We start from the raw sequence: 15,241 nt of genomic DNA, 5'->3' as shown, positions 1-15,241 counted from the left end.
ACTGTAGCCCTGAGAAGTTGTGTGAGTTGTCTGAGGTCATGCACATACCAGTGGCCTAGGGAGCAGGCCTCTAACCTCACTTGGCCTGGGTGGAAAGAGCACAAGTGATCTCAATGCACCACAGAAGAATAAACATTTTATAAAGAACAATCCCCTATCTAGCTCAGTCCCAACACTGAGTAACTGTTTCAACCACCCAAAAATTCACCTCAAGGAATAAATAACATCAAGTCAGGATTTAAAAAACATCCAGGCAACTTGAGATTTTATTGTGAAAACAGTTATTGTGACATTATATCCAGTTTCTCATTTATCAGAATAAATTCTTTACAACATTATCTTCATCACCACTTCTGGGCATTTATACATAGTCTCTGAGTAAAATATACTCACACTAGACAAAGTTAGAACATTGAAATTATGACCAAAATTACTTATTTTAAGATTGTTTATAACAAAACCATAGTATTTTTACTGGAACTGATTTTTAAAATGTTTACCATTCAAAGATAAGCTTGGTGGAACAAAGCCAATAAGTATGTATACACATATATTTCTTACTTATCTTCTTTGCTGTCCTTCTTCCAGAAAGCTAAAGTTACATTCCAAACACCTCAAATTTCCACTTCAAGACAAACAGTAAAATGGAAAGACATTACTTCCTATTTTACAAAATAAGACATAAAGTCAAAAGAGAAATAAAACTCATCTTTATGCAATTAACATAAAAGCTTGAGTACACCCTTCCATCGCCAAGAAATAAAGATGCCAGCATTGCAAAAGGAGCCATCAGTGCAAAAAACGAATGGCCAGCACTACCTTCTCAGTAGTTCAGGACTCGCTAAAGACTGATGCAAATTCTGGCATGTAATTTTCCTTGATCTCCAAGGATCTGGGATATATAAACTCAATGATTAAATGGCATTTCTCTGACTTTGCATGAGGAAAACTGAAGAATCAGAACAAAGGTTCAACTGCTTTTCACATGGCTAGATGTTCCCCATTACACAACTCAAAACCCAAAGGCAAGCTTTCCATCAAATGCACTCCAAAGCATGGCAGGTGTTCCGAATCTGCAACTGTACACGCTACAGAAGACAAACAAAAGCATCCTTGTACCTGATGAGTAATCTGGTTTTATACTGGAAATGAAATCAAACATATTTAGTCCTCTGAAATTTGGAGGCTAGTGAGGTTTAAAATTTTGGGGATATAGAAACTGCTGAGAATTTAATAAGAACTGTAAACCCTCATGCCAGAAAATTCACACAAAAAATACACAATTCTTATTTAGACTATGTTTTCAGGAATGTCTATCACAACTTGAAAACATTAACCTTCCTTTGCTTTGTTCCTAAAGCAACTAAACTTTCTAGGACACTGTGTGTGTATGTGTATACTAGGTGTACCAGTTAATAATGCGGATTTTTTTCCATAGATGGAGTTACACATATGTTGATATATATGCAATTTGATATGTATGCTATTTTGTTGTATTGACAGCAAATATTCAAATTTAAAACTTCATATGTCAAATTTTCTGAAGGTGTTAACATCATAGATATTTTTACGCTTAAAAATGTCGAATTTCATGCCAAAAAAAAGAGCATTTGTGGGAAGCTTTAATTCATTACTTTTATTTTGAAGAAAAAGTTATTGTATACTTCGGGAAGCTTATGGTGAACATGCTCCATCTCAAGATACTTGTGAATGCTGGCTTAAACACTTTAAAAGTGATGATTTCAATGTGAAAGACAAAGAACGTCCAGGTCAGCCAAAAAAGTTTGAAGACCAACAATTACAAGCATTATTGGTTGAAGTTGCGTGTCAAACTCAAAAACAACTTGCAGAAAGATTAAACGTTGTTCAGCAAACAATTTCCGATCATTTACAAGTAATGGGAAAGATTTTAAACGAAGGAAAATGGGTGCCACATCAACTGAACGAAAGACGAATGGAAAACCGAAAAGTCATCAGTAAAATGTTGCTTCAATGGCACGAAAGAGTCTTTTTTACATAGAATTGTGACTGGCGATGAAAAGTGGATTTATTTTGAGAATCCCAAATGCACAAAATCATGGGTTGATCCAGGTCAACCATCAACATCAACTGCAAGGCCAAATCGCTTGGGAAAGAAGACAATGCTCTGTGTTTGATGGGATCAGGAAGGTGTGGTGTATTATGAGCTTCTAAAACCAGATGAAACCATTAATACTGATCGCTACCGACAACAAATAATCAATTGGAACCACACTTTGATCGTGAAATGACCAGAATGGGCCAGAAGACACGGCAAAGTAATTTTGCTTCATGATCACTCACCATCACACACTTCAAAACCAGTTAAAGACACATTAAAAGATCTTGCCTGGGAAGTATTAACCCACCCGCCATATTCACCAGACCTTGCTCCTTCAGATTACCACTTGTTCTGATCTATGGCACATGTACTTTCTGAGCAGCACTTCAAAACGTACGAAGAAGTGGAAAATTGGGTCTCTGAATGCTTTGCCTCAAAACAAGAAAAGTTCTATTGGGACGGTATCCACAAATTACCTGAAAGATGGGAGAATGTGTAGCTAGCAATGGACATTACTTTTAATGAAGCACTTTTGATGTTTCTCTTGAAATTATCATGTTTTCTTTGATTATAAAATCCGTCATTATTAACCAGTACACCTAGTACATACTTACATATGTGCGTGTGTATACATACTTATGTGTGTGTATATTTTATCCAATATAATAAAAGGGTAATATGCAAACTGACCCTAAGGGCAGAAAGACCACAACGACCGCTCAACCATTCACTATGAGGCGCACTGACCACCTCTTGGTCCCTTTCCCTGGACGGCAGGCTCTGATTGCCTGATGGCAAACAGGGAACTGGAGGTGGGTGATGGTGGGCAGCCATGGAAGATGGCCCTGATCGCAGGCCAGGCCTAGGGATTGTACCCGTGCATGAATTTTGTGCACTGGGCCTCTAGTATATATATAAAATAACTAGCTTGTATGTGACTTTAGTGCTATAAATACCACCAAAACCGGTTTGGAAGATTGTTCTGGAATTCCAAGTTGATTTCCTCTGTCTCTTAGATACCTATGAACTGGTTAGGTTTCTGAAATCACCAGTTCACAAGCAGACTGGGATTCTAGAGAAAGGGGCTCAACTGGCCAGGGGTCTACCATGTGCCTACCTAACCAACCAGCACACCCACAGCCACCCATCTCTCAATTTACGGTCCCAGGGAGTCCTGACCTGTCTCTTCCCATGTACCACCATTCATTAGAGCAGCGGTTGCCAACCGGTAGTCTGTGAGGTCCGAAAGGTTGGCAACCACAGGTATAAGGAAACCTTTGGACAGTGGTCACCAACTGGTGGTCCATGGACCACGGGTCCATGAGGTCCAAAAGGTTGGTGACCACTGCATTAGAGGGGCACCAATGGGAAACCTTCACAATGAGCACAAACACCCAAAACATTATAGGGCAGCATTTCCCTAAGTGTATTTCTCAGAACACAAATCTCACAAGACACCTATTTAAAGAAATCCACATAAAAATAAAATACAGGTACTCCTTGGAGATTGAAACCACACAATAGCCTACCAAAGGTTCTGAAAGGCCTGCAGTTACTTAACTTTGTCTAACCTGACACTTCCCAAATTTATTTGACTTTGTTTATATAATAACGATATATTCTGCCAAAATACACCTTTAGGAACTACTTCTCCAAGAAACTAAAAGATGTCTTTTAAAAAATCTTACAGTATAATTTCAAATCAATAATGAAGATACAAAACTTATTTTCCTGTATAAAGAAACTACTTTGTTTTGCTCTGAATACTTTTCTATCAAAACAAAATAAAAAAAACCATTCTCCTCTCTATTTAAAAACGTCCAACTCAAAGTTACCCTTTCTTGTGTCATTGTTCAGGAATGTTAATTCTCATCATTGGCCCCTTCATCTAGAACAAATATCTGCTGTCTATTTTTGATTCTGAGATTACCTCTCTACCTCAGTCACAATAGTTTTAAGTCTAGGGCAGGTAATCTGCATCCCAACTACATCCCAACAAGAGTTTGGGCTAAATTATTTTGCAAACCCTTAAAAAAGTATGAAAACATTGAGATGCAAATTCCACAGAACTGAACAAGAAGAAAGGCAAAAGATATCATTCCTAACACCAACAACATATATAAAAGACCATCCTCACAACCCAAATTATACTCTGTGGCTGTGCTCAGGATTTCAATTAATAAATAAGAAAACCAAGACAAAGTCAATTACTAAATCCCTGTGAGCCTAAACAAAAAGCATGCAGGCCTGCTGCACCTTCTTCATTAGAGCGTGGCCCCAGTTCGTTTCCTAACTCTGTGCGTTAAGAGAGGTAACACATGCAAAGCAAAGGACTACCACCTGGAGACACGGAACTGTTTTCAAAATACTTTATCCTCAAGAGTAAACCCAGGTACCATAGGAAGAAAAAGATTAAAAAGTTTGTCTTTTTTATGCCTTTTTCATACAAATCATAAAAGATGACAGTTGATATGGGATCTTTATCACGTGGGAATTACCTGACAATTTTCTAATACTATACCACAAACAAATATAAACACAAACATAGTCCCTTTTACATTCTCCTCCACCATCACCTCCAAAAGAAAGTAGGTCACAGCATTTTGTGACAGGCTGATCACAAGCTCTCTGTCCAGTCTGGAAAGCTGTTCCTAGGTGTGCAGCATCTCTGCGGTGGTTTGTGCTCAGTGATAGCTTCCTAATATCTCACTGGCTTATACCAAAAGAGCTCAACTAAGTAAACCAACATATAAATTTTTACCTCTCTAAACTACATTTTGCATCTTAGGAGAAGTAGTCTGGAAGCATCATGGCCTATGTAGTGTAAGGCTAAAGGCAGTACAGAGCAGGAATGACCAAAAGGAAATAAATCATATTTAGTCATCTTCTTTACTAAGAAAGGACAAATACTTGTTACTGTTAGAGTTGGTATAGCTCTTTCTCCCACAAATTTTTTATTTTTTTAAATTTTAATTTTTATTGTCCTGTGTTACATGTGTTTGACAATTGTAAGCCACTTCAAATGCTTTTTGGAAGTTTTAATACAAATCATAATGAAAATGACGAACCCTGACTGAAGCATAAACAGATGTCAGGTCAATGTGCTAACCAACCTCCTCCAACATACATCAGTCCTAGAGGACAACACAGAGCCCTCTGGTCATGATTTCCAATATAGAATATTCATATGGATTTCGGATTGCTGGAAACTAAAGAAGATTAATGCATAATGTGTGCACACTCACTCTCTCCCACCTGTTGCAAAACTTATATGAAATTCATTAGTTACTTTCCCTAAATGCATCCAAAGAGATGAACAAGATATTGAAGACCACCTTGTTTCTCACTTTCAAGAAGAAATATTTACAAGGACTTAAAGACTCCTACATAAATAGCTACTGAAATACAGAACAAATTGAGAGGATGCAGATCAAACACAGCTGAGCTCACATGAGACAAGTCTTAACTGCAAAGCTGTTTTCTTAGCCTGTGGGTTTCTGCAGGACGAGATAAGGTTTGCTGAGCACCATAGTAATCTTTTAAGACACTAATCAAACACATGGTCCTATATTTTAAAAATCCCAGAAGTGGTTTTAGGACAACAGAAGCACCTCAGCCACTAAAGTAAGATTCTGTTATAAGTAAAATTACTTGCACAGCAAATCCTTTAACAGTTCAGCATCCAATAAATAGAAAATATGCTTTAAAATGTACTGCTATTCCCAATTATTCCACTGGACCCTTCAACTATAGTTAAACTACATAAAAAAATAATTAGTTGTCATGAAACTTTTAACTACATGATATGCTTATTATGAAAGAGCACTGGAGTGAGCCTAGCATGATGAACTTGGACCGGCACACAGTAGGTACTTCTATTACTCTAGTGGGGTTCCTTTTCAGTAGTGCCTAAGGGGCAAATTTCAATAAAACTTTACAGTCTGGCATAATAACGATGCGCAACATATTCAGTTCTCCTGAAATCAATTCCAGAAAGAGATGACCAGAGTTAAAGATATACTAAAATACAAAGGTCTAAAGTTGCCACATTCACCCAATAAACTAAAAGAGCCCTTACTAACATAGATTGAACATGTCAGCAAATACTAATGTAATACTGAAGTGCATATAGTCAGATATATATTTATATAACCACTTTTAATATTTACATAAGGTACTAACCCCCCCAAACAATTAGTCTTATGAGAGCATACTTAAAAAGCACATTCCTCATTGCTTTTTATAATTAAATACAGGCTCTTCTATGGAAGTAAGTAGAATATTAGGATAATATATTTTTCCTAACGTCTAAAATAGGCATCAAATTTCTAAATAGAAGAAAAAGGCCTCAGCCATAGGACCACATATTAGTTATTCATACTGGTTTAAGAAAACTAAAATTAATAAATTAGCTTGAATAAATTAAGAGTGCACATTCAGAACAGAATTGTAGCTTTTGGTCAGCAACATGTGAACCATGTTTTAGCACAACAGAAGCACCTCAGCCACTAAAATAAGATTCTCTTATAAGTAATTTTTCCTTGCAAAAGGCAAAAATCTGCCAAGATTAAGACCGGTTGTTGTTGTTTTTAAATATATACAGTACATTATGTTTTCTTTTCCTCTCAAGTTCATTTAGTATTTATTTTGGTAGTATTTAAAGTGCATTGCCAGCTAAAAGACAAGCTTCCTAATTTAAAAAAATAGATGTCACAGAAAGTTTCTCTTGCTTTAGAGTCTTCCTCATACCTATTAGCAGCATTTTCTTTTTGTTTTCACACAATTAGTATAAGAGATTACTGCAATGATCATATGACTTTGGACACAAAGCAGGCTGTCTGTCAGGGTGATAGCCGTTGTAAGGAATTGCTTTCTTCTTCTGCTGGAGTCAATTTAAGTGTTGGCAGTTTCCGAGGAGGAAGTTGAGGGCTTTGGCGAAGATTGTCATCCATCTGTGGAAAGCACAAAAGGTACATCTGACTAATGGCTGTGGCACCCCTTATGTGGACTGCGGCTCCCCATCCAAACTATAGCCTAGAAGAGTACAGAACCATATGTCTCTAAAACTGCCAGAAAACCTTTTCCTTGCAAATAATCTCTCAAGAATTCTAAATGTCATACCTCAAATACCAGCTGACTCGGTATATGTAAAAAAGCCATATAGCTCATCCTTGGTGCCTTCACAATATTATAGTAAATCCACAAAATGAATGTTCTATTTAACTCAACCATAGCATGACTTGGTTTAAGAGGTCTTCTAATAGTAAAAGCAATACTTCTGTTATTAAGCTCCACAGTTTACACAGTTTGTACATATACAATATTTCATTTGTTCTTCCCAACATCATTGTGAAGGGAAAAAAACAGATACAATCACTCCCTATTTTACAGATTAGCAAAATGAAGCTCAGAATGGTTAAGGAATTTGCCTTCAGTTGCAAAGCTAGTATCAGAGCTGACATTTGAACCTAAGTCTTCTAGAGAAACAAATTAATATGGAGCACATTGAAAACATGTCCAAGGGTTTCAGACTTACCCTAAGGAGTACATTAGCATCCCTGGAAACACTAGGAAAGGGATTATTTAGAACTGAGTCAGATCTTAGAAAACTGCCTTTAACCAGAGCACCCTGCAAACAGGGCTCTAGCCTCCAGTCCTGGAGCGGAGCTCACTGTCAGTTTCACTTCAAAAAGACAGCTGCCATCAAAGATTCAAAGCCAACAGAATATAGCATCTTTTTACCCACTTGATATGCACGCTTTTTAGAGTTTTGAACAAAACTTCCCCTTATCTTCTCAAGATGCTCTTATAAAGCAGAGTGCAAATATTTCAGCAGAGGTATATGGGACTTATAGTACAGGAAAGAGAATAAAAGATTAACTTTTAATCTGCCAATGAAAAGAGTATCTCCAGTGAACTCTTTGAATCAATTGTGTTAAGATATCTTCTTTTCCTTGCCAAAACTAAGTTCCTGAAACAGAACTCCTAAAAAAAAAACAAACAAAAAAAAAAACCCTCTAGATTTTCTGTCCAAACAGTGAGCAATAGTAGCCATTAGGATTTGTTGCTCTAATGGCTTGTAGCAATCAGTGAAGCGAACTGAACATCAGGTATGAAGGGATGGAGCAGTGCTGAAATAGGGTCAGAAAACTTTCATATATTGATGATGACCCAAGATGAAGTGTACATGAATTTGCCCCATACAGAAAATGGAAACTATACTGGACAGCATTCACTTAGCAGATAAGTGTCTATAATAGTTTCAGTAATCTTTCCATTATCCATACTTAACAGAATATCTTTCCTCTCATGAGAGTTACTGGTTTGGACAAAGAATTAAAACAAACTAGGCTTTTACTTAGCTTACCCAAACTTTAGTAATGAACTCTTACAATTTTACTGCTCTGTTTTACTCACTTCTCAAGTTCTAACACATAAAATACAATAAAAAGAAACAGAACTGTCATTCTAGAGAGTGGCAGTTATAAACCTAGCATTACTAGTAATGGATACATAATCTCATCCATGAGTTAGATGGCTGACTAACTACAAAGCCCATGCTGGATTCCAATTTCTAGGGTTCAAATAACCTCTCTAACTCTTGTCACCTGAATGACCTTGGGCAGGTGACATAAGCTACTCTTGAAGCTTCAGTATCTTCATCTGTAAAATGGGAATGATAGAGGACTTGTAAACATAGATTAAATGAGATAATTCATATAAAGCTAATACAACATAGTGCCTCTTACTGCTAGACAGTGTTATTAGTGTACACTGCCCCATTAGTTTGTGAAAGAATTAAGTATTATCCATTTGTTTAAGGATAAAAGCAAGTTTATCAGACACTTGCAGGAGGGGGGTGGGGGAGGTAGAAATGCATAACTCTCTTGTAATTTCCCATTAGAATCACCCTTGAAATTTTTATTGTTGGCTCTCTTGCCTACCCAGTTCCTCAATATCTCTCTCACCAAATGAATACCCCAAAATGGCAAAATATCCACACTGATAAAAAAAAATTGTGGACCACATTTAGAACAGAGAAGGACAGGAAGGAGAAAATATAAAGCAGTCCATGTGGAAGAAAGAACAAGACATCATAATACAATTAACAAGAAAAGATAAGCACAGATGCTTCCAATCTCAAATATTAACTTAGAGACAAGCAGACAAGCAAGCAAGAAGTATTTTTGTCTTTTTTTTTTTTTTAAGCCAGGCTTTTGGTCTCCTAATTTGAAAAATACTAATTGTGTGGTAAAAGTAAACCAAATACCATCATCAGATCTTTCCCTAAAGTTATCAGGCCACTTCTGACTTCAAAATACTATATTATACTATACAACTTTAGTAAATGTATATTTAAACAGCTTTCTGAAAAAAATTAACTCTTTTTAAAGGTAAAGTTAATTCATAACCCAAATTACAATATTAACTACAGAAAGGGAAATACTAAATTACTACTTTAAAAAACGATTGAAGTAAACTTGACCTTTTCAATCAAGTTGGATTCCTTATTTACAAGCTGTGTGAGTTTCTGCAGATTTGCATCTACCGTTTCTTGTCCAGCAGGAGAGATGCCTAAGAAGCCAGGGACAGAAATCAGTAAGACAGGAAAATTTGAAAGCCTTTAAAGCTGTTTAGATTAAAAGAATTTTGAGTCTATCCACCCTCCCAAGTGGCCCACCCTCCAAAAAAAGGCAGAGAAAAACCATTCTGCATTCAAAGGCAAACTTAAGTGGGAAAGCAATGCTCCAAAACCAAACCGTAAACAAAAGCACTAAATTTGTCCACAGAGTAGACAAAGTAACAAAGTTGGCCAAGTGGGTTGCAGCTAGCCAAAGTAATTAGTAAAAAAGCATAGCCTCTTCATTTCCTTCTCAGATTTAAGTAGTGCCTTTCCCCCAACCATTCCAAATATGTTTTTAGTTACTATTTGGATAGCTTTCTAAGGCAGTGACTCCAAACAGGTATCCATCCACCTGACACCCAAAGTATTTGGAGGCACTTAAAAAAGAATACAGATTCCTGGGATCTATCCCTAAGAACTCTAATTTGGTAAATCTGATAGATGACCCAAGCTTTTGTATTTGTCCTGTAGACAGGTTTGCCAACCACTGCTTCAAAGTAACGAAGTTGCCTGGCCAGCTGTGGTTCAGTGGTTGAGCATTGACTTATGAACCAGAAGGTCACAGTTTCGTTCCTAGTCAGGACATATGCCCGGATTGCAGGCTCGATCCCCAATGTAGGGCGTGCAGGAGGCAGCTGATCAATGATTCTCTCATCATTGTTTCTGTTTCTCTCTCTCTCTCTCCCTCTCCCTTCCTCTCTGAAATCAACAAAAATATATATTTTTAAAAAGGACAATTTCTGCCAAGTCTCCCAATACAAATTTAGTATCCCAATCACTTAAGCATAAGGCCTTACACTCCTAACAAATCATTTCCTAAATGACAGGTGCCCTCCCTCTGTTTACTATACCTCCAGTCTGATGCAATCAGTTTTCAAGTAGTAGAATCATAGGGGTGTACCTCACCAAAATCAATCTGCTACTGATTTCTGTTCACGCAGGAAAATGCTAGAAGCAACATTTAAAGTAATTGCCCATTTGCATTAGGAAAAATGCTATCTAAAAACACCTCAATAAATATCTGTAGTTTAAACTGTTTGAAGAAAATGACCCACTTCAAAGGGGCAATATTTAAAGAAGAACAAGAAGCAAGCAATGTATAAAATCCAAAAGAATAGGGGAAAAGGCAAATATTCATTCCTCTATTTAAATAAGAACATATGGGAATAAAAATAAAGTTGGAGAAATGCAACTTTTTGAAGCGCTATAAACCAGCATTTAAAGACAATACACAAATTTCTTTAATAAGTAATGAATCTTGCTTATGTGTCCTTAGGAGAATTTGCAAATCCTCTATACAAACAAAGATCAGCTGGACAGGGGCCGCCTTACCTCCAAGGCTAAGCCTAAAATAAGTGTTTAGGATGTCATCACAAAAGCGACACAGGTTGGAGAGCTGTTTCAAATGTTCTTGTAACTGAACTTTAGGGAAGCGTACTTTATAAAGAGGTGCGAGAAAACCAAACACATAGGCATCCAAGGTAGAAGGCCTAAAAATAAATTCAGGATTTTTTAAAATCACATAAGAAAATATTAACTTGGGATTATAAAAAAATTTTCTCAAATATATTAATCAATTCTGAAGTATACAATTTAGTGTTTTAAAAGGTTAACTATCCATTATAACATAATAATGATGCAAGTAGAATTTTACTCAGTTGTTTTTTAATACTCTCACCATTTATTTTATTTAGAAGAAAATTCAGTTGCAAATTAAGATGCATTTTTACTCACGAGTATTATGTAGTAACTGGAGACAGGATGGAAATAGTCTTAGATGTTTTCAATACACATATGCAGTATATTAAGTCAATGTTAGATTACCACCAACAGAAGGTTTCCCCATAGTAAAAAACCATTAAATGTTTTTAAAGTGAAAAAGTCACTTTTGGGGGAGTGGGAAGACAAGAGGACTTGCTTTAAATAATTGCTCATAGAATATATGCACACAAAACATCAGAATGATTTTTAAGAGAATGCACTCACGTATCTCCAAAGAAAAACTGAGATGTTCCCAATCTGTTTGACAGAAGATTTAGGCACTCCTTGGCATCTCTGTATATCTAATAAGGATGACATTACATCTCAGAAGTAGGACAGATACTCTAGAACTCCTTTTTAGGTAGGTATCTATGGATTAGTTCATCTCTGCGATCTCTCTTGTCCCTCCTCAGGAGGGCCCTAGCTCTGACAGTAATCTCGACCATACCTGTGCTTCCACTTCTCGGAGGTGGTAGAGGGGAGGCTCTCCTCTGGTCAGGAGAATCCTAGTCAGTGCTCCCTTAGACATTCTTCCAGGAAGGATCAAACTCAAGGGAAAGGGAATTCGTGAAGCAAACCATGGCTTTGTCACCGTAAAGTAATTGTCAGTCTCAACCCAGAATGTGTGAAGCTGCAAAAGAAGAAACACTGTAATTATGTTCTTTAATTAAAAGGTCACTCTATTGATGTGCAAGTTTTTCATAAATATCTTTGTATAAAATGACTTCATACAGATTTTCCAGTTAGAACAACTCAAGGATTAAACAAGATTTTAAATTGTTGGTTACTATATCTCAGGCACCCAGAACCAGGCCTATTACATAGTAGGTGCTCAATAAATATTTGCTGAATGAATGGATTATAGTTCACCCAATTCTATATATGGAACAACAAACTCCACCTCCCATAAAGAATTTTTATTTCCAAAATGACATTATTTTTCACTTTATTGTTTTTCATACTAGCTGAATGTCTAACAGAATCCAGTTTCACAGGAACATGAAAGAATCAAGATTAATACATAAGTGAAATTTCCTCTCGTAAGCCCTTTTCATTATTTTTCTTCTGAACAGACTAAGTGTATTTTTGGTAGATCATTAAGATATTGTAATATTAAGCAATGCTCACCACTGCAGGAAGAAGTTTCTCTTCAAGGAGAGCAATGTAAGCCAGGGTATCTGCCCCTTGTCTTGCTGAGAGTTCATAATCAGCATTATATTTCTATTAAAAAGTATAAAATAAACAGAACACCTCAGACGTCAAGAGTATCCCCAAATAGTGAAGCTAAATAAACTAGGATTCCTATTTATTCTTCCACAAAAATGGTAAACATGATATTAAAAGGGGGAAAAAGAAATACAAATTTAGTAACAAATGCTACTTAATGCAAATGTACAGTATCATGCACACAGTAAAGTCAATAACTTATGATTTGTTATTCACTACTACTATTTCAGTAATTGTTAATGACCAGTTTAGTACCAACTTATTAAAAGAAGCTATTATTATTTTTGTTAACAGTAAGGATAAAGTTCTAACTGGTTACATTTTTCCCCAATGAAAAAAGAAAAACTTCCAATTTAGAAAAATTCTAAATTTTGTTGCTGTGAGATTTCTTTAAAAGAAAAAAACAATGGCCCTGGTTCATGTGGCTAGTTGTCCCATACACCAAGTGGCAAGTTCAATTCCCAGTCAGGGCACATACCCAGGTTGCCAGGTTAGGGGTTCAATCCCTAATAGGGGTGCATGTGGAAGGCAGACAATCAATGTTTCTCTCTCACATTGTTGTTTCTTTCTCTTTCTCTCTCTCCCTCCTCCACCTCTCTCCCTTCCTCTCTCTAAAAAAAAAAAAAAAAAAAAAAAAAATCACTAGAAAAAATTTAAAGTATTGGCAAAATCAATGATAACTTTTGCATTTATATGTCTTAACATATTTATACATTTTTAACACATTATAAAAATCTTTACATGTTCAAATATCTTGACTACAGTACTGCATGAAACATTTAACTATAACTATCAGTTAAGTGTTTTTTGAAAACTAAAATAAATAGTTGCTAGTTGGTGGGACTTCAGATGTCATTCTTAGCACAAAATGTGTAGCAAGTATGTAACTAAATTGACAATCATGTAAATAAGTGTAATAGCAAAGATGGCTAAATTGAATCTGCTTATATCTAAACTTCAATAAAATCCAAGAAAAGTGCATGAAAATATAAGTGGACTATACCTCACTTTATAACTTTCAAATCACAGTATAACTCATGACTTGAAAGTCTTTTTATATTAAACTCCAGGTATCCTCAGGTGTCTACTAACTTAGCAAAAAATATTTTTTTAAAAATCTGCAAACCTTACGATGTGTTTTTTTAAAGCAACATGCAGGGATCAACAATCTACTTCTTCAAAGAGAACCACCCACCTGTTTTCTTAAAAAGTTCAGTATTTTTGCTGGTTGAGAGACAATCTTGTCTTCAGTGGTCAAAATTGGTACATCTCCTATAATCAAAAAAACGGTCTACATACAAGGAAACATTTTGATCTCCTCTTAAGATATTCCAATCCTCTAAAAACTATACCAATTGCACATTTGAAGGGGGAAATGAGTAAGCTCATCTTAGTTTTTTGCAATTTCACAAAGAGCAGTTGGATAGAACATTTTCATTTCTCATCATTTCCACTGATTTGGCTTGCACTTTTAAGTATTATTCAGAATGATCAAATCATAAGCAAAGCACAGCCAAGGTCATGGTAAAAAAAACAAAAACAAAAAAACCACCTAAAATCCCAAGGTACTCCATGGCTGTATGCCTCAGCGCTGTAAAGGGGGTGGTGGGGGGAGGAGGGGACTTAAAGAAGGTAGAAGGGGTGTTAAAAGTTTACACTGTACCTCTTGAACCTCTCCAGGTGTTATCTATGACACTGACTTTCAAGGGTGCGCCAGAAAATTTGGCGTAAGCCTGAAACAGAGTTTGCAATAAAACATTTTAGACTGAGTACGTAATGCAAATCTGCAGAGCTGCTTTACTTCACAGCCGGGTTCCGAAGACCGAACCTCTGGACAAGGGGGCGCGTCCCTTCCCCGATCTCTAGCCCAGGGAGCACGCGCGCCACTGCCCGGCTTTCGGGAACCTTGTTCTTTCCCAAAGGATCCGGCGGGGACGAGGGGGGCGGGGGAGGATGCGGCGCGGGCCCCGCTTCGGGCTCTCACTCCACCGCCCAGATAGCTTTGCAAGGATGAGATTAGCTCGGGAGCCAGGAGGAAAAGCGGGAGGCCTCCCGCCACGCCTCGGTGGGGTCACAGGCCAGGTGTAACTCGGCTGCAGGAGCCCAGGGCGGTCCAGCGCCCGGCCCTCCTCAGCCCGCAGGGAACCGCTCCAGGCCGCCGGCGCCCGGCCCGGCCAGCTCCGCGCCTCTGGCCCCGCCCCTTCCGGCCCGCCCCCGGCCCGAGCAGCGGCCTCACCATGACCACCAAGGACTCGCTGTGGACCGACGGGAGCCCCCAGCCCCCTCCCCAGCAACTGAGCTCCAAGGGGGCCGCCATCTTGCCGGGGCCAACCTCTCCTATCCCGGAAGTACTTCTGCCGCCCAGTTTCCGGCAGGTGAAAGTGAGGGGCGGGGCTAGGGAGGGAAAGGGTCCCTTTGGGCTCTGCAGAGGTACCGAAAGGACCACAGGTGGGTTAAAAGCACGCTTAGAATCAGCTTGGCCTGGGGCTTAGGAGTCCTGGGCCTTCAGTCAGACCCATCAGTCACTGTATAAATATTTATTGGCTGCC

At 37.7% G+C, this 15,241-nt stretch overlaps 1 protein-coding gene across 2 annotated transcripts; it reads right to left on the bottom strand.

Moving 5' to 3' along the window:
* Positions 1 to 254: 254 nt before the first annotated feature.
* MTX3 (metaxin 3) lies at positions 255 to 15,030 on the bottom strand. 2 transcript variants are annotated; one of them, XM_079799611.1, is made up of 9 exons: positions 14,929 to 15,030; positions 14,356 to 14,425; positions 13,888 to 13,964; positions 12,594 to 12,686; positions 11,914 to 12,096; positions 11,691 to 11,767; positions 11,037 to 11,194; positions 9,567 to 9,655; positions 255 to 7,032 (listed from the first exon to the last, which is right to left on the bottom strand). In XM_079799611.1, exons 1-9 carry the CDS (start codon positions 15,007 to 15,009, stop codon positions 6,922 to 6,924), a joined length of 939 nt encoding a protein of 312 aa, XP_079655737.1. In that variant the 5' UTR covers positions 15,010 to 15,030; the 3' UTR covers positions 255 to 6,921. The 2 variants fall into 2 exon arrangements, with proteins under 2 accessions (XP_079655737.1, XP_079655738.1); XM_079799612.1 differs by lacking the exon at positions 9,567 to 9,655.
* Between the last annotated feature and the right edge of the window lie 211 nt (positions 15,031 to 15,241).

This window comes from Cnephaeus nilssonii (genome assembly GCF_951640355.1).
Source record: "Cnephaeus nilssonii genome assembly, chromosome: 2".
NCBI classification, from domain to species: domain Eukaryota; kingdom Metazoa; phylum Chordata; class Mammalia; order Chiroptera; family Vespertilionidae; genus Cnephaeus; species Cnephaeus nilssonii.
This window is presented reverse-complemented; position numbering and strand designations above follow the sequence as displayed.

What these genes read in the sequence shown, in the direction of transcription:
- MTX3 (XM_079799611.1), bottom strand. Translation starts at nt 15,009, where the DNA reads ATGGCGGCCCCCTTGGAGCTCAGTTGCTGGGGAGGGGGCTGGGGGCTC. An exon ending in CACCTGGAGAGGTTCAAGAG is followed by an intron (nt 13,965 to 14,355) that starts GTACAGTGTAAA and finishes TTTTGATTATAG; the next exon opens with GAGATGTACCAATTTTGACC. An exon ending in TTTTAGGCTTAGCCTTGGAG is followed by an intron (nt 9,656 to 11,036) that starts GTAAGGCGGCCC and finishes CTGGCTTCTTAG; the next exon opens with GCATCTCTCCTGCTGGACAA.